The sequence below is a fragment of the Mixophyes fleayi genome, chromosome 10, assembly GCF_038048845.1.
Source record: "Mixophyes fleayi isolate aMixFle1 chromosome 10, aMixFle1.hap1, whole genome shotgun sequence".
Lineage (NCBI taxonomy): Eukaryota > Metazoa > Chordata > Amphibia > Anura > Limnodynastidae > Mixophyes > Mixophyes fleayi.
This window is the reverse complement of record NC_134411.1, coordinates 36,972,986-36,992,017: the sequence shown is the minus strand read 5'-3', so window position 1 is coordinate 36,992,017 and position 19,032 is coordinate 36,972,986. Positions and strand designations below refer to the sequence as shown.

Below are 19,032 nucleotides of genomic sequence, written 5' to 3'. Positions count from 1 at the left end.
CCAATAATGTTTACATCTCTTGGATACAAAAAGTGCTGCATATAAAGGGTTATGGTTAAAAAAAAGAAGATTTTTGTACTTGCGTTAAATCTCTTTCTCTGATTCCATCTGGGGGACACTGCTACCATGGGGTTGTATGAGGGCGCATGGAGTTGGCACTTAAATAGTTAACAACTAAGTTTGCTGCTGACTCCTCCCCTCTGCAATCCCACAGACCTCAGTAATACTAAAGTCCCAAGAAAAGGGCTCAACAACACAACTAATTGTAGAACAGCAAAAGGGAGGGAACGCAGTGTCCCCCAGATGGAATCGGAGAAAGAGATTTAACGTAAGTACAAAAATCTTCTTTTCTCTTTCATCCACTCTGGGGGACACTGCTACCATGGGGACCTTCTAAAGCAGCCCCTAAGGGAGGGAATTCTCTGGTCTACTAGCTCGCAAAACACTGTGGCCAAAATTGGCGTCCGCAGACGCAAAGATGTTGAACTGGCAAAACCTCGTAAAGGTATAAACTGAGGACCAGGTCGCCACCCTACCCAAGTGCTCTGCAGATGCTCCATGGCGAGCAGCCCAGGAAGCCCCCACCGCACAAGTAGAGTGCACCGTAAGAACCTGAGGCACAGGTAGATTTCTACACATAAGCATGCTTAATCATAGATCTGATCCGACGAGCAATGGCCTGCTTGGTGGACGGCCAACCTCTCCTATGAAATCCGTAAAGAACAAAAAGAGTCAGTCCTGCAACCAGCAGAAGTCCTGTCCACATAAACCTGTAAAGCCCAGACCACGTCCAGACTAACAGAGGAAGAAGGCCCAGAAGGAGCAATCCTTTCTCTAAAGGCCATGATTTAAATAAAAACCAAGAACCACCCTAGGCAAGAAAGTAGGTACAGTCTTATGAATTGTCCTATTCTCATGGAACAACAGATAAAGACCCCTACGGGACAAGGCTCCAAGCTCTGACACACGTTGGTAGATGCAATGGCCAGCAAAAACACCACATTCCACGTCAAGAAACGCAGATCAGTCGACTCCAGGAGTTCAAATGGAGGCCGCTGAAGAACCTCAATAACGAAGTTCAAATCCTCCGGGGCCAACGAAGAAATGTTGGGAAACTGAACATGAATAACCCCTTGAAGGAAAGTACAAACGTCAGGGCAGAAAGCCAACTGGCGCTGAAAGAAAATAGAAAGCGCAGAGACCTGAACCTTCAAAGAACTCAGTCTTAGTCCCATCTCTAACCCATCCTGAAGAAAGACCAGAAAACGGCTAATCTGAAAAAGGTAGGGTTATGACACTTCTTCCCTGCAGTACATAGATCCTCCACACCTTGTGATAGCTCTTAGCTGATACCGGCTTCCGAGCCTTTATGAGGGTCTGCACTACCCTGGAAGAGAACCTCCTCGACTGTCAAAGGTTGGCTTCAACAGCCACGCCATTAAACCCAGGTGAGGTAAGTGCGGATGGTGTAAATGGTTCTTGACTGAAAAGCCCAGCCTGACCCTTCCACTAGCAGCAACATGTTGGTGAATCAGAGCCAACCGAGCCAATTCGGTGCCAGCAGAATGATCGGAAAACTTTCCAACAGTACTCGTCTTAGGACTTGAGGAATCATCGGAATTGGTGAAAAGTGACATTACCTCCACAGCCAGAGAAACTCTGGTTCTTGCGCAGAATCTTGGAGCCTAGTGATCCAGATCTGGCAGGCCCATTTCCAAACTAACTCCTGAAACACCTAAGAAAGCAGTTCCCATTCTCCCGGAAGGATTGCATGCCTGCTGAGATAATCCGCTTCTAGTTGTTCACTCCGGGAATAAACACTGCCGAAATCGCTGGAACAAATTTCTCCACCCACAAGAAGACCTGTTCCGCTACCTGCTGTTAGGAACCCCTCCAGCCGGCACAACACAACCCGGAGTCTACTCCGCCAGTCAGGTGTTCACTGGAGCCCCTGATAGTGGGGACAGACTGGGCCACAGATTGACAGAGGTAGTGAAGTGTGTACCGACTGGGGACAACCCAGGCAAGCGGAGTGAAGTCCAAGCAGAGGTCAAGGGCCGGCAGCAGGTAGCAATTCCAATCAACAAGCCGAAGTCAAGGGTCACGAGCAAACCGGAAGGTTGGTAAACAAGCCAGAGGTCAGGGTCACGAGAAACACAGGCAGGGTCCAAATCCAGGCAAGGGGTCATACACAGGGAAGCAGTCCAACAGGTTATCACCAATACAAGGCAGGAGCAGATTAAGCCCTCCCTGCCTTATATACAGACTTTGGCCAATCAGGGCTTAGCCCTGAAACGCATCCCAGGTGTGCTACCAACCTTAATTAGCCCGCAGGCTATCCTAGCGCATGCGCCCGGCTGCCTCACTTGCCAGGGCGCATCGCTTGCTACACTCGGCGTCCGGCCGTTGCCTTGGCAACGGCCGGGCCCGAGAAACCGGAAGTGACGCCCCGGTCGTCATGGAGACGGACGGGACGTTTACTGACACCGGAAGTGAGTCGCGGCGGTGCCTGAGGCCGCCGCAGCTCCTAACACCTGCATGGCTTCTGCACTTCTTGTTTCTCCTTGGCAATTTACATATGCCACTGCAGTGACATTGAAGGATTAAAGATGGACTGGTTTTCCTTAAAGGAGAGACTGAGCTCCCTGGAGGGCTAACAGCATGGCTCTTAGCTCGAGAACATCTATGGGCCGAAGCGCCTCCCTGTCTTTCCAAAGACCCTGGAGACAAAGCTGGAGAACAACAGCTCCCCAGCCCTTCAGACTGGCATCTGTGGTCACAAGACCCCAGGACAAAAGATCGGCCCATCATCAGAAGCTCTTGAACTAGCCACCATTTCAGAGGTTGACAATCTCCCTGGAGAGTCTGATTCGTTGGGTCACCAGATGAAAAAGGGGGACATGACCAATGTCTTGGTAGATTCCACTGGAACGTGTGAGAGTGGAAACAACCGTATGGGATGGTTTCGAACATCAACCTTAGAATCCCCATGCTCAAGCACATGGAAGGACCAGGGCGACTCGGGATTACCTGTACAGAGAGTTGTAGGGATCTGTAGAGAAGGTTCTGGAAAAAAAAACTTCTGAAAAGTGGTGTCCATTATTAATCCTAGAAACCTCATCCTCTGTTAGGACATCAACTGGGATCTGGAATAATTAATTATCCAACCGTGTTGCTCCAGAATTCGAATAGACAGGGTCAGATGCTAAATGTTCTGCCATTACCGCCATAATCTTTGTGAAAACTCTCTGGTCTCTGGAAAGCCAAAGGAGAAAGCCCTGAATTGATAATGGGAGCTTCCTACTGTAAAAACAAAGAACGGGGGGCAAATGTATTAAGCTCCGGGTTCTTCAACACCCGCGAGTTCGGCCTCTTCGGCGTTTAAATTTAAAGCGGCGCTGCCTTGTAAAGGGAAGTTTCCCTTTACAAGCAGCGCCGCTTTAAATTTAAACGCCGAAGACGCCTAACTCGCGGGTGTTGAAGAACCCGGAGCTTAATACATTTACCCCCTTATCTCATCCGAAACTTGTCTACTCGTAGATGTTGTTTTAGCCCCTTGAGGTTTAGAAATGATCCGTCCTGATTTGGGCACCAAGAACAGGTTTGAATGAAGGCCTCAGTGTTTCTCCACTCTGGACATGATCCCCAAGTTCCAAATATCTTAGGTGTACGTCACCCACTGATATTTGAATAATTGTAGGTGACCCCCTACCTGCGCAGTCGCGAGGAGAGTAAGGTCCCGTCATGCGGATTAGTTTTTAATTTTTTATTATTAATATTTTTTTTTTATTTTAAGATCTTGGGATTCGGACATCTTCTAGAGTAAGCATCTCCACCCGTTTGCAAGAAAGGATTTCCAAAAAGACCCAAAACACGTAGTTTGTGATTTAGGGGCATCCACCGGCAGTAAAGTACCTTTACCTGCGGTTGCATGGCTAATCATAGTACCCAACACAATCCTGTATCAATATATATATATATATATATATATATATATATATATATATATATATATATATATATATATATCAGAATACTCCCCACAATAGAAGAATCTGTACAATAAGTTGATAACTATGTGAAGGAATTAGTAAATATCCTACAGAAATCTATTTGTACAGATATGTGTAAGGCAAAACTGATGAAAGGTACTCATCCCTCCAGAACCATGTCTAGGACAGAGTACCTGCAGATAGAGAGCAGCCTGTCAGTCACACACAGTATATACTGCTGATAGAGAGCAGCCTGTCAGTCACACACAGTATATACTGCTGATAGAGAGCAGCCTGTCAGTCACACACAGTTTATACTGCTGATAGAGAGCAGCCTGTCAGTTACACACAGTATATACTGCTGGTAGAGAGCAGCCTGTCAGTCACACACAGTTTATACTGCTGATAGAGAGCAGCCTGTCAGTCACACACAGTATATACTGCTGATAGAGAGCAGCCTGTCAGTTACACACAGTTTATACTGCTGATAGAGAGCAGCCTGTCAGTCACACACAGTTTATACTGCTGATAGAGAGCAGCCTGTCAGTCACACACAGTATATACTGCTGATAGAGAGCAGCCTGTCAGTCACACACAGTATATACTGCTGATAGAGAGCAGCCTGTCAGTCACACACAGTATATACTGCTGATAGAGAGCAGCCTGTCAGTTACACACAGTATATACTGCTGATAGAGAGCAGCCTGTCAGTTACACACAGTTTATACTGCTGATAGAGAGCAGCCTGTCAGTTACACACAGTATATACTGCTGATAGAGAGCAGCCTGTCAGTCACACACAGTATATACTGCTGATAGAGAGCAGCCTGTCAGTCACACACAGTTTATACTGCTGATAGAGAGCAGCCTGTCAGTCACACACAGTTTATACTGCTGATAGAGAGCAGCCTGTCAGTTACACACAGTATATACTGCTGATAGAGAGCAGCCTGTCAGTCACACACAGTATATACTGCTGATAGAGAGCAGCCTGTCAGTCACACACAGTATATACTGCTGATAGAGAGCAGCCTGTCAGTCACACACAGTATATACTGCTGATAGAGAGCAGCCTGTCAGTTACACACAGTTTATACTGCTGATAGAGAGCAGCCTGTCAGTCACACACAGTAGCCTCCTCAGTTTTTCTATGTTATTATTTAAAAAGAAGCAGAAAGACCATAAACAATCACAGCACAGAGATAATAGTATAACCACGTTTGTTTTGACCCCGGCTAATGCCTCAAAACAGTAAGGAAATTAATCTCTGAATATTAAAATTATGTCTCATAATTATTGACTGAACACTCATGTAAAATACCGTCTCTATTAACTTTAGAGCCTTCTATAATAATAGATATATATATATATATATATATATATATATATATATATATATATATATATATATATATATATATATATACATACACAGTGTTCTCTATATTACCACAAGGACCCTCAGTAACTAGTTATTCCCCAGTGAGGTACTTACTGCTGAGGACAGGGTCACAATGAGCACTAACGGCCCCCGGTCTGTTTACCCCACAGACAGGGCCGTAACTAGGGCTGTGCGACAGGGGCGACCGCCCAGAGCGCAACGCTGAAGGGGGGGGGGGCGCAATTTAGGAATATTTTAGGTACATTTGGTTAAAATTGAGGGATAAGGGGGGCGGCATTTGTCTTTCTCGCCCAGGTGCTAGAATTCTAAGTTACGGCTCTGCCCACAGATAATCTGAGAGAACATTGTGAACAGGTAGAAAATTCTGCACAAAAATTCTTATTCTTATCAGACATTATATATATATTTTATATATATATATAAAACTCTGCTGACTTATATCATAAACACCTGGGGTACTTAGTGCTACTGACAATGAATTGAAGCAGCAGCAGATGATTCTCCATTATGTCAGTCAGGATCCTCTGAGGTAACTGTAGCTGAATTTTCCCGCCTTTGGAGTGTACCAATCAGTAGGGGGGGGGGGGTGTTTCCTTTACACTACCAGCACTGGTGTTTGTGTTTTTTTTTTATATATATCCCCTATGGGGTACTTATCTGACGCAAGGAGGACTTGTGAGGAGCAGCCAGCAGCAGTAGATCTCTCTGAGGTGCCTCTGAAGTCCAACTGCGATGACAGAAGATGCGAATATCCCCCGCTCCAGGGCGTACCACTGACAGGGGGAGAATCTCTCACTCACTCCCCACTGTCTGATGGTTCAAACGCCCATAGGAAGCCTCTATCAGCCCCGGCTGCCACACTGCGTTGTGCTCCTGTATCAATGCCCATTCGGAATCCTTCCTAGGGCTCTATGAGATCCAAGTCCCCCCATGCCTCAGTGGAGGACTTGGTATCTCCCAGTATGTCCGGTCCTCGGACGGAGTGCGGCTCTCTCTGCCTGTGGCAGCGCCGAACCGGTCAGGACAGTGCGACTGTCACTGCTCTTGATCAATAAACACCACACTGAGCTGTGCGGTCTTTCTTTTATAAATATTCTTCTTCAGTGGTGCACGCAGGGGGGGTTTCTGGTTCTCCAGAAACTCCCCCCTCCTCCGCTAACTAAGTGACCACCATAGTGGCACTGTACTATACAGCAGCCGCGGCGCTGTCAAAGAAGCGTCCGCGGCGGTGCTGTATTACAGCTACATACAGGACAAGGGAAGTGGTACTCTGCATTTGTCCATAATACAGAATGGGAACAAATTTTGACATGCGTTTTCAGACTACGTAAGCGGTACCATGCAGTTGGTCAATATTAACAAAACAAAGGACATTGTTTGTAACAATTTGGAGAGTTGACACAAAGGATTTCAATCAACCACAAAATTCTGATTTTGCTTTGCCCACTTACGGTTATATGTCTCATCCACTGAGCTTAGGACTTACTCTCTCAAATACTATTATTAATTGAGTCTTAGTAGATACCAATATTTACTTATAACTTTCAGACACTTTGCTGTGTAGGGCAGCGGAATTACGTCTTGTTTTGTGTACTCCTGACAGATACAAAGTATTATATGATTTTCTTATTTACTAAATATAAAGTATCTTCCATTGTGTGCAGTACCTAAAAGTAAATAATATATAACACTATACCAGTATATTTAGGGTAACATCTATCAGTATATAAAGCAATATTTTAAATGGCCAAACAGAGAAACTTATACCTCTTTCTCACCAAAGTCCTGGGTCAGACACGGGATAATGAACATGGGTTCAACCCTTCACAGAGCACTTTGGTCCCGGGTATATCCCGGGTCGTCGCCTTTCACACTGGACCTGTGTCTGTCCTGCATTTTCAAGTTTAGCACCCTCCAATGAGCGACTGTTAACTGAACGTGGGTCGAATAACCTGGGAATGACCCTGGCTGCGACCATGGTCATGTGCTCTGTATCGCGACCAGGGTCATGTGCTGGGCATCACGACCCACGTCACCCCATTCACAACGACACACGACCTGGGTTATTCCTGGGTCCATGCCTCTCTGTGAAAGGGGTATTAGAGGAACAGTCCACCTTTTTGTATTTTTCTTAAATGTTTTTGTAAATAAAAGCAATAGACTCTAAGGGGCATATTCAATTGTTAGCATCCCTGGCAAAAGTAACGTGGCGCGCGCACTATTACCGTCTTTACAGTAATAGTGAGTGTAAATACCGTTATTACGGTACATTTCACGCTGGATTTCAGCTCGCGGCTCAGGGAAATCTGGCGTAGAATTAATACTTTTAACGCTGCGGGGAATTCAAACAATTGAATATGCCCCTAAGGGGGGAATTTAATTGGCCGCGCTACTGCAGAAAGTAACGCGGCCTGCGCACTATTACCGATACTACGGTAATCTGTAACGCAGCATTATTCCGAGGGGGACTGAATTCCCCCTAAGGGTTGAATTTGCAAATAAAGCGTCACCTACTTCTATTCTGCAAAAAATAAAATAAAGGTGACTGTTCCTATGAGATTTTCAGGAACCACTGACTGATATTTTGTGGAGGAGACGGGTGTTCAGCAGCCACCAGGATCTAGAGATATTGCTGATATATTGATTTTAGGAGCCAGAAAGACACTTTGTGAGACCAATGACTGGAAATAAAAAATGAAATGAAATCTATCAAATAACAGTCAGGGACACCCACTGCCAGGTAGGTCCATCCAATCATATGCTGGCGAACTACAAGTCCCACACTGACTCCTGTCAGCCATGAGCTGGTGACTACTGAAAGTAGGGACTCATCTCCTGTCCCTGGAAGGTGGGGACAGTGTGAGCACCTGGGGGGTGACGTCATACATGTTATATGGTTATAATGAGCGAGGCCGATGGTTGCCATGACGACAGGTACACGGCTCTATCGCCAGTTACGTCACCCGATGGGCGTATCCGCTGCGCTGGAGAGAGGAGCCCGGATGTCGGTGGGCGGGGTCAGTGACTGTCACAAAAAAGATGGCGCAGTGCACGGATCCATGTGAGTAAGCTGTCTGCCTGGTGTGTGTGTGAGGGGGGAGGAGGGGGTCACTGGGGTGTAATAGAGAGAGGGGGGTATCTTCATCTGCCCCCGTGATGGTGTTATACAGAGATCATCTCTCTAGTGTTATACAGAGATCATCCCTCCCATTCAGACTAATGTTATACAGAGATCATCTCCCCTTGTCATGATGTTATACAGAGATCATCTCTCTGGTGTTATACAGAGAGATCATCCCTCCCATTCAGACTGATGTTATACAGAGATCATCTCCCCTTGTCATGATGTTATACAGAGATCATCTCTCTGGTGTTATACAGAGCTTATCTCCTCCTGTCAGACTGGTGTTATACAGAGATCATCCCTCCCATTCAGACTGATGTTATACAGAGATCATCTCCCCTTGTCATGATGTTATACAGAGATCATCTCTCTGGTGTTATACAGAGCTTATCTCCCCCTGTCAGACTGGTGTTATACAGAGATCATCCCTCCCATTCAGACTGATGTTATACAGAGATCATCTCCCCTTGTCATGATGTTATACAGAGATCATCTCTCTGGTGTTATACAGAGCTTATCTCCCCCTGTCAGACTGGTGTTCTACAGAGATCATCTCCGCTTGTCATGGTGTTATACAGAGATTATCTCCCCTTGTCAGACTGGTGTTATACATAGGTCATCTCCCCCTGTCAGACTGGTGTTATACAGAGATCATCTCCCCTTGTCATGGTGTTATACAGAGATCATCCCTCCCTGTCATGGTGTTATACAGAGATCATCCCTCCCTGTCGTGATGTTATACAGAGAGATCATCCCTCCCATTCAGACTGATGTTATACAGAGATCATCTCCCCTTGTCATGATGTTATACAGAGATCATCTCTCTGGTGTTATACAGAGCTTATCTCCCCCTGTCAGACTGGTGTTATACAGAGATCATCTCCCCTTGTCAGACTGGTGTTATACATAGGCCATCTCTCCCTGTAATGGTGTTATACAGAGATCATCTCTCTGGTGTTATACAGAGAGATCATCCCTCCCATTCAGACTGATGTTATACAGAGATCATCTCCCCTTGTCATGATGTTATGCAGAGATCATCTCTCTGGTGTTATACAGAGCTTATCTTCCCCTGTCAGACTGGTGTTCTACAGAGATCATTTCCCTTGTGGTGTTATACAGAGATTATCCCTCCCTGTCATGATGTTCTACAGAGAGATCATCTCTCCCATTCAGACTGGTGTTATACAGAGAGACCAGTTGTATATTGCCTCTGATAACTGAGTTGTGTTTTGTTTGGTCAGCGCTGGAGGAGGAGGACTTTGATGACGCTCCGGAATTATTAGACTGTGATAATGACGCTGCCTGGGAAGATGATGACGTAAAGCGCGAGGTCCGCTGCCTGTTCTGTGAGAGGTATTTATCCTGGAGGTACCAGCGGGCGGGGGTGGGGGGTGCGGGGTGCCCCATGTGCCCCCTATGGGTGTATACTGATCATCTGCTTCTATCTCAGGATATTCAGCTCAGCGGAGGAGACGTACAGTCACTGCAGGTCCCAGCATCAGTTTACCATCAGCAAGGTCATCGCTGAGCACGGTACGCTCTAAGATATACTGTCATTCCCCAGGCTGCCCCTGGTTACATTGCTTAGCAGTGCTCCTCACAGTGAAACACTCAGCGATCGTGTCTGAGCAGCAGCAATTATTTATTTTACTTTTGTTTGAAACTTTCTTGATAAGTGTTTGTTTTGGGTAAAATACCCTGTATATATGCTGTCCTGCCCCATCTAAGGGTATTTACCTGCTCCTGCATGATATGTATTGTGACATTATCCCTAAGGATGTATTGTTTTCTTATGTTTCTTTAGTTGTCACAACAGGCCTGCTTTCTTGTGTAATTACTTCCTGGACACTACCATATTCCTAAGACTGTCTGTCCCGAGTCAATGACTTGGGTACAATAAGTCTCTTGTTTTGCCAGCTGCAGCGCAAAAGTCATTTTTCTGCCTATTTATGTCTCATTTTGAACACATTAAAAGTGCAGAAGATGACCATAGATTTATTGTCCATATATAAAGTACTGACAGGAATAATCATGTTATTCTGCCCTCAGCTAAAGCTGAGGCTTTAGGTCCATTTGAAATTCCAATTTATCTCACTTGTGGGAACTTAATGGCACCTATGTGTAATAATGTGTTTCCATGTTTCTGTGTCGCTTTAAATATGAAAGACTCCAGGGGGGTAAATGTATCAAGGTGTAAGTTTTCAGCGGATTTGAAAAGTGGAAATGTTGCCTATAACAACCAATCAGATTCTAGTTATCATTTATTTAGTACATTCTACAAAATGACAGCTAGAATCTGATTGGTTGCTATAGGTACTTTTCAAACCCGCCGGAAACTCGCAGCTTGATACATTTACCCCCTAGTGTTGTCTGATCAACAAGCTGAAGGCATGGAACTAAATACTTATTTACTTACTTTTCTGTTTTAGGTCTTGATTTCTACGGATACATTAAACTTATTAACTTCATCAGGTCTACAGTAAGTATATCCGATGTCAGCGCTACACGTTCCCCAGCGTAACTGTACATTATACCGTCTGTATCTTTATCCATGTACTGTGCGCTCTCAGCTCTGTTACTGTCTCTAACTTTATCCATGTACTGTGCGCTCTCTCTTCTGTGTTACTGTCTGTAACTTTATCCATGTACTGTGCGCTCTCTTCTGTGTTACTGTCTGTATCTTTATCCATGTACTGTGCGCTCTCTGCTGTGTTACTGTCTGTAACTTTATCCATGTACTGTGCGCTCTCTGCTCTTTTACTGTCCGTAACTTTATCCATGTACTGTGCGCTCTCTGCTCTTTTACTGTCCGTAACTTTATCCATGTACTGTGCGCTCTCTGCTCTTTTACTGTCTGTAACTTTATCCATGTACTGTGCGCTCTCTGCTCTTTTACTGTCCGTAACTTTATCCATGTACTGTGCGCTCTCTGCTCTTTTACTGTCCGTAACTTTATCCATGTACTGTGCGCTCTCTGCTCTTTTGCTGTCCGTAACTTTATCCATGTACTGTGCGCTCTCTGCTGGATTGTATGACCACATTCACAGTGATTTGCTTGTTTTGTTTGGCAGAATTGTACCGCAGAGAGTCTCTGTCATGTAACCAGCCCTAAGCCTTGGGATAAAGAAGAGTTTTTCAGACCAGTGATGGACGATGATTTGCTCCTTCAGTATGGTAAGCGTGAGAAGGAAATACATACATGACGTTTATATACAGCTGCAGGAGAAACAGGTTTTAGGATAGATGCTAATAAGTCTTTGAGGGCTCACGTCTGCTAATGTTTTCTTGAGGTGCGTTTCAAATGCAACTAAAAAATATTTTTTGGGTACTGGGGGTAAATGTATTATGGTCCGGTTTTTTCAACTAGGCGGAAATCGGCGAGTTTACAGCTAAAATTTAAAGCGGCGCTGGCTTGTAAAGGCAAACGCCTTCACAAGCCAGCGCCGCTTTAAATCTTAGCTGTAAACTCGCTGATTTCCGCCGAGTTGAAAAAAACGGACCATAATACATTTACCCCTGGGTCCCTCTGCTGTCCTTCTGTTCGGAGGAGACTTCAGGGTAACGACGCTGCCATTATTTTCTCGCAGTGACCTCTATTTCGCATTATTCTCCACTGTCCTTGTGGATTTTTAAACAATTTATTTCCCTGGAATTATATTCCTGTTCCATTTAGTCGGGAACTTAAGAAAACTCCTCATGTGTCCCAGCCCTTTGAAAACAATTTACCTATTTAATAGCATTAGGTTGTGTAGATAAACATAATTATTTTATTGTCACAGTCCTGTCTTTTGCTGGTTTTGTTAGATGTGGAAGATATGGAACATGATGGCACTGGATCCCACAACACCGATCCCAATGAGCCATCGCTAGAGGATCGGTGCAAGGAAGCGGATTCCCGGGCGCAGGCCGCAGAGGCAAAACTAGCTAGTGCTCTCGAAGAACTTCAGAAAATGAGGTATCTCATTATCCCCCATTATCATCATTCTCACCCTCTTCAAACTCTGACCCTCCTTTCTCATTCCTATGCCTCTCTCATCGCCCCCTTTCCATCTTTTATCCCCGACCTCTTAAATCATCACCCTCTTCTATCATACCCACTTTAATCATGCCCTAGGCTAGTTATACCCCCATCTTTAATTCCCAGTTCTCCCCCCTCCCCACCTCTATGCAGCAGTACCCTCTGAGCAGGGAGTAGCCAGTATTTGGTGCTCCGGAATGTTGATGACAAAGCATTTCGTGGCGCCCACAGGGCGTGTGATGTCATCATACACGGGGAGTGAGCCGTTCAATTAATTGGTGCTCTAGGACATCAGAGCCCTTCTCTTTGAGCTCTGGTGGAGAAGGGAGAGGAAATTGGTTCTCCACAACGAGCTGCTGTTACTTAGGGTTCTACCCATGCTGCATATTTAGTAACGCCAAGAGCTCATTAAGTAATCCTCAATCAGACCTACTAGTACCCTAGATTAAGTCCTTGGAGGACAGAAATCTTGATGGGATCAGGGAGCAGACCCAAAACATACAGCTATTCAGGAGAGGAGAAGGTTAAGTGGCATTTATGCTCTAAACCTGTATTCATGGCATAGAATATGACTAGTTATTAACTAGTGTTTGTTCACCTTTTAACCCTTCACAAGAAGCCAAATAATGATTTGTCTGCCAAGGATATGTTGATTTTTTTTTACAGCCCATTCCTTAGTCCTCTAGTGGCAGTTCACCATCTGGCCAGTAGAGGGAGACATTGCTTGCTGGCAGTTGCACCGTTGTCTAATATCCCATCTGCACCCCCTGCTCTCTCCTCATCTCTTCATTTCCACGGTTCAGCGAGCTTGTCTCAGGGGTATGTTTGAAATTGATTACAGACAACTTGCGCAGGATTTTGTGATGAACGCAGATGTCAGATGTGGTCCGTCTTCCGCTGGGGCCATCGCAGACCTGGATGAGAATGAGGATGGGGCGTACTTCAGCTCCTACGGACACTTCGGGATACATGAGAAGATGTTAAAGGTTAGAAATGAACACAAGTGCTGGGATTTTTATTCCAAGTGGGTTAATCGCTGCGCTCTGATAGCGGCAGTCACGTGGCATGAATAATAATGTCTCACGGTGCCTTTAGTTAAAACGTCTCTGTGCAGGTAATGTCGTATTATTCAACGGTTCACAGGATACTAAGGGGCTGATGCAGAATTGTCTGCCATTGTGCCACAAATGGCAGGCGTAAAACGCGTTCGCCCCAAAAAAATGCAATTGCATTTATATGAAAAGTTGCAATTATCTACAGATCGCTGCAGGTCGGCAAGAGTAGGTTATATGTCCGGTTTGTGCCCGACATCCATCACAGACATTTATTTCCCACTTATCCCCATATTTTAAGCAATTTGTTTTATGTGCTACATCCGCAGTCACTATTAGTCGTCAATAAAACTTAAAGTCAACTCCTCGCCCTGTGTACAGAAGAAGTTTTCCTTAAAGATGGGCAGCACAGTGGCTCAGTGTTTAGCGCTTCTGCCTCTCAGCACTGGGGTCATGAGTTCAATTCCCGACCATGGATTTATCTGTGTGGAGTTTGTATGTTCTCCCCGTGTTTGCGTGGGTTTCCTCCGGGTGCTCTGGTTTCCTCTCTCACTCCAAAAACATACTGGTGGGTTAATTGGCTGCTAACAAAATTGACCCTAGTCTGTGTCTGTCTGTCTGTGTGTGTGTGTTAGGGAATTTAGACTGTATGCTCCAATGGGGCAGGGACTGATGTGAATGAGTTCTCTGTACAGCGCTGCGGATTTAGTGGCGCTATATAAATAAATGGTGATGATGAACACAGAAACATTCTCTTCTGTGCCGAAGAAAGCACCAATCGGCATCACAGGAGCATTCGCAAAACAGCCAATCACAAGTTTTGGCGATCGCCGTCGACGGGTAGTTGCATCCACACCTGACCACCTGCAAATTATATGTCTTTCCCAGGTGTAAATGAGTCTTATTTTTGGTCTGCATCTGTTTGCAATTGCTCTGAAACACCTTTACCGCACTCAGTCTACTTTGGAACGCTGTCCGCTGGGGTATGGCCAGGCGCAGTCTGGAAAAAGTGGCAGAATCACGCAACCCTATCTGCGGACGTATACCAGTGCTCACTGTTCTGGGCATGTGCAGTGCAAAAATGGCCTAGGATACGCTACGCCAGCTGGCGTAATTCACACCGTGCATCAGCCCCTAAGTGTCTAACAGTGCAGCACTAATGGTGTATGTTATGTTAGCTCCCGGGATAAAGGGGTGTATTGGTTTCTCAGTAGTTTGAGTTCAAATCCTCGTTGGGTCACTTGTAAAACCTGGCGCACTCTAGAAAGTTACTGTAGTCCCCGGCGATCGATCAGTCTGTCATTTTGCTGCTACAGTTTAGGAAATGACAATAATCGTCTGGTTATTTTGGCTTTCTGCACTTTTTACCTCTGCACCAGTTTTTACATTTGTCCCGGATTGATTGCAAATCCAGAAATAAACGGAAAGCGACACATTTATATTGTGTGTAAAGGGATGAGCTCCAGGTGGGATGAAACATATTCCTTATAGCGTTACAAGCTGAGACACATGCATATTATAGAACTGAATGTGAGAGAGCCCTGACCTGTAGAGCTCACAATCTAAATAGTGGATGCTGTTTAGAAAAAGGGCTATTACCAGGATGTTTGGGGAATTTTCTAAGTGTCCCTGAAGAGAGAGTGCGTTCTGGAGTACAGATGTGTGAAAGTCTATGTCTAGAGCCGGATACAGTCACCTTCATCATCCGCTATTTGCACCTCGCCCTGACTACCTGTTAATAATACCAGTTTCTCAGGTGTATTTACATATTTTTCCCGGTCTGCATTTATTCGCAATTGCATGAACACGCTATTAGTGTACTCGGTCTATGTTAGAGCGCCCTGGTCCCGGCTATCCAGGCTCAGGCTGGCGTAAGTGCTGCGGCGGACCCTAGCAGCACAAGTCCTTTAAATTTGGGTTCAAGGCCTGATCAAAACGTGTGGAGGGGGCTGGGCCAATCTCAGGTGGTGGGCGTGATTTTCCGGGGCCAGCCAGTCAGAATGTCTGAGGGACGTGATTATGAAAAATCGCTCCCCCCCCCCCCCCAAAAAAAAAATTACGTCTAGGTCCGCCCCTATGTAAGTGGCAGAATCAAACAACTTGGCATGAGTGCATATGTATGTACCCACTTCTGCAAGCATGTCTAGAACGGTTTAACACCAGATACGATGCGCCAACTGACCTAGTACTCCCTCTGCATCAGCCCCACTTTAACAGAGTAAGAGTAACACACCAGATACATATATCAAACAGCTCTGACATATTTCAAATCGGCTTCATCATGAAGCCAGGGGATGCATTTGTAGCAGCTCTCCTCACAGTGACTAGAAGGAGTGGCTCGATGATCATGTCTGTGTATGACATCATCAAACAGCAGCACAGTGGCTCAGTGATTAGCACTTCTACCTCACAGCGCTGGGGTCATGAGTTAATTTCCCGACCATGGCCTTATCTGTGTGGAGTTTGTATGTTCACCCCGTGTTTGCGTGGGTTTCCTCCATGTGCTCCGGTTTCCTCCCACACTCCAAAAACCTACTAGTAGGTTAATTGTCTGCTATCAAAAATTGACCCTAGTCTCTGTCTGTCTGTCTGTCTGTCTGTGTGTGTGTGTGTGTGTGTGTGTATTAGGGAATTTAGACTGTAAGCTCCATTGGGGCAGGACTGATGTGAGCTCTCTGTACAGCGCTGCGGAATCAGTGGCACTATGTAAATAAATGGTGATGATGATGAAGTATTCACTTTGTTAGACAACCGACCCCATCCACACACACATACCTCCGGGTATTATAATAGACATACATCACACTGATCATATGGTCATCCCGAATATTCTCAGACAGGGAAATCCTGAGTCTCTGTACTGTTAGCAGCTATTGCCTGTCATTGAGACTTGCCGAATAAGACGTGAATTGAGATTACTTTAGTGCGTAGTTATCTTTTTATAAACCTAGTCTCCCATTTAATAAAACTACCGTGCAGCCAATAATAGATCCCCTGTACTCAGACGAGTCTGTTCCTGAATCCTGCAGTGGGGAGCTGAGCTGTGTGCACACATCACTGTGGATCATCTGCACGCAGAGAGTTTTCCATGTCACTGAGCCGCACCGTGTACTGCAGATTGTGCTTTGTTTTCTGTCCCGGGGCCGATAAATAAGAGGAATTTATGAAGTATAGAAACAGGCTATAGGCTGAGCATCCAACATAAATCAGCAGAACCTTGAACAATGTCCTCTAGCATCAGTGATTCTCTCCTGGCTTTTATCCTACGCTCCGTGCGAGGAAACTGAAATGGGATTTGTGTTATAATAGACACCATGGTCTTGTGATGTCCATTCCTTACCTTATATCCAGTTATAACGTCGCCCTTCTCATCAGACACAAGTTGTGTTTAACTAAAATCAGAAAAAGGTTTTATTTTTTATTCTTTAAGTACAAATAGAGACAGACAAATTTCTGGTTGTTTTCTCTCGGCCAGGAAGAGAGATTAAATAAAACCGTACTCCCCCAAAAAATCCAAATGTTTCTTTTTTTTACACTAAACCGTAAGAAAATGAGCTATGTAATTGGATCACGTAATTAAAAAAAAAAAAAAAAAAAAGTAAAATGTATTTGTGAACATTTTCTAAACCGAATGTGAAGTGGCGATTACTTTAATTTTATTAGAATAACGACAGAATCTGATTACTGGGGAACACAGAAACCACATTACTGTGCATATAACGGTGTATATATAGGGTGTTTATAATGCCGCGCAGCAGTGTAGGAGAGTGTGATAGTTGGATATTATATGTACGTCTTGTAGGTACACGGATCTCCTTGGTTATTATATCAGCCCTATACATGGATAATTGCAGGTGTAATAATGGTGCATGACCAGGATGGCGGATCTTAGTGTTCCCAGGTCTGGATAATCTGATTGCATCAATCTCGTTTGCAATCTAATTGTTTGATACAGAATAGTTTCTGTGTATACGTCGGTGATGGACAACCTGATACACCTCAGGGGCCCTCTAACCTTCGAAAGGGCCGCACATCACCCGTAATCTCGGTAATAAGACAGAACAATACAATTAATGAAAGAAAGAGACACCTGTCTGTAATAGCATATCGGACATTATACACAAGTGTTACACACTATAACATACACATTGACAATATTGGATGAGGGTGGCGCAGTTAAGGGCTTGGAGGGCCGTCTGTTGCCCACCAAGGACAGTACATGGGGTAAGTGATATATGCAAGAATTGGAGAAAACCAAGAGATAAAAGATGATTTTGCAGCCCTTAGACCATCTAATCCTACATTTCGGGACTGTGAAAGCCCTTTATTATGGTACGAATAACTCATTATATCGCCAGCGTTGAAGATTGGCGCCTCCACTCACGGGAGAAGTGTGTGTTTTTAACCATGCTGCCATTTTTCTGCACTTAACATTGTATATAAATATTTGTGCACAGATGTAACTGGTGGTAATGACGTTGTGCGTGTTCCCAGAAGTTGCATCTCACGTCGGAGGTGTTGGGGAACCTCTGGGTATATAAATGGTTGTTATTCTGTTACTATTTCTGTGTCTTAATGGAAAGGCTTCTGCAGCCCCGAAACCTGCGACTATATGGAGTGACTGTTGCTTAATCTGTTCTGACGTAGTTCTTGTGGATTTCCGTGGTCTGAGCTGCAGCGTCCGCTTTCACCATGTACCCCCATATATTGTGTATGGGGTGTTAACCCATCTAACGTTTGGATTTGTCATTACTAGGTGTGCAATAGGTTAATCCATTGAGGTCAGGGTCCGTACTGACCATGTGCAATCATCTCGGCTTTCTCCAGGCAGCAACGCTTGGAGAATTCTGCAGAGTGTGGTGCTTGTGTGTAAATTGCAATGATGATTTCCTCCTTGTAACTGACACAGATCTCTGCTGCAATCTGCAGTTATATATTGTTTTTTGTTCTCTCTCTCAGAACTGTATTCTTTAGATTGAGATTTAATCTATAAATACTGTACATCTTAGACATGGAGACAGTACACTTCCTAAGGATGTTATGTTGTAACGACCTTGAGAAGGACAAATGAAGCACGATAGGATTTTAGAACTGCAGTTTCTTGGTTTCTAGTCATTACCAGGTCAGGGATTTTAATTTCCCAGCACTGGTTAAAAACCGCTCTGTAAATCTGACCGATTTTGCTGACGCCAAGGAAAGTCAAAGGTTTTGCCGTCAATCGAGAAAGCACCAGAGTGGAAAATATTCATGGACTGTGGTGTTGCCCTCACATAATCAATTAACAGCTTGCGGTTCAGCTCTCAGTCCTGCACACGTGGCTGCCCCAGTGGTGGCATTTAATTTCCTGACCTGAGTCTATCATTTCGTCCCCCTGGAAACAGAGACGGGTGTTTGAAAGGCTGACGTAGATGTGTGTGTGTCGGTCTCCATCGGACGTCCCT

General features: G+C 44.9%; 1 protein-coding gene across 1 annotated transcript in view; it reads left to right on the top strand.

The window, feature by feature from the left end:
* Positions 1–8,347: 8,347 nt before the first annotated feature.
* Positions 8,348–19,032, top strand: part of PRMT3 (protein arginine methyltransferase 3) — a 75,757-nt gene continuing 65,072 nt past the window's right edge. Inside the window, exons 1-7 of the mRNA XM_075188429.1 lie at positions 8,348–8,455; positions 9,763–9,874; positions 9,972–10,054; positions 10,951–11,000; positions 11,593–11,695; positions 12,326–12,476; positions 13,381–13,525. Of these exons, the coding sequence (XP_075044530.1) occupies positions 8,434–8,455; positions 9,763–9,874; positions 9,972–10,054; positions 10,951–11,000; positions 11,593–11,695; positions 12,326–12,476; positions 13,381–13,525 (666 nt within the window). The 5' untranslated portion in view covers positions 8,348–8,433. The remainder of the gene's footprint in view (positions 8,456–9,762; positions 9,875–9,971; positions 10,055–10,950; positions 11,001–11,592; positions 11,696–12,325; positions 12,477–13,380; positions 13,526–19,032) is intronic.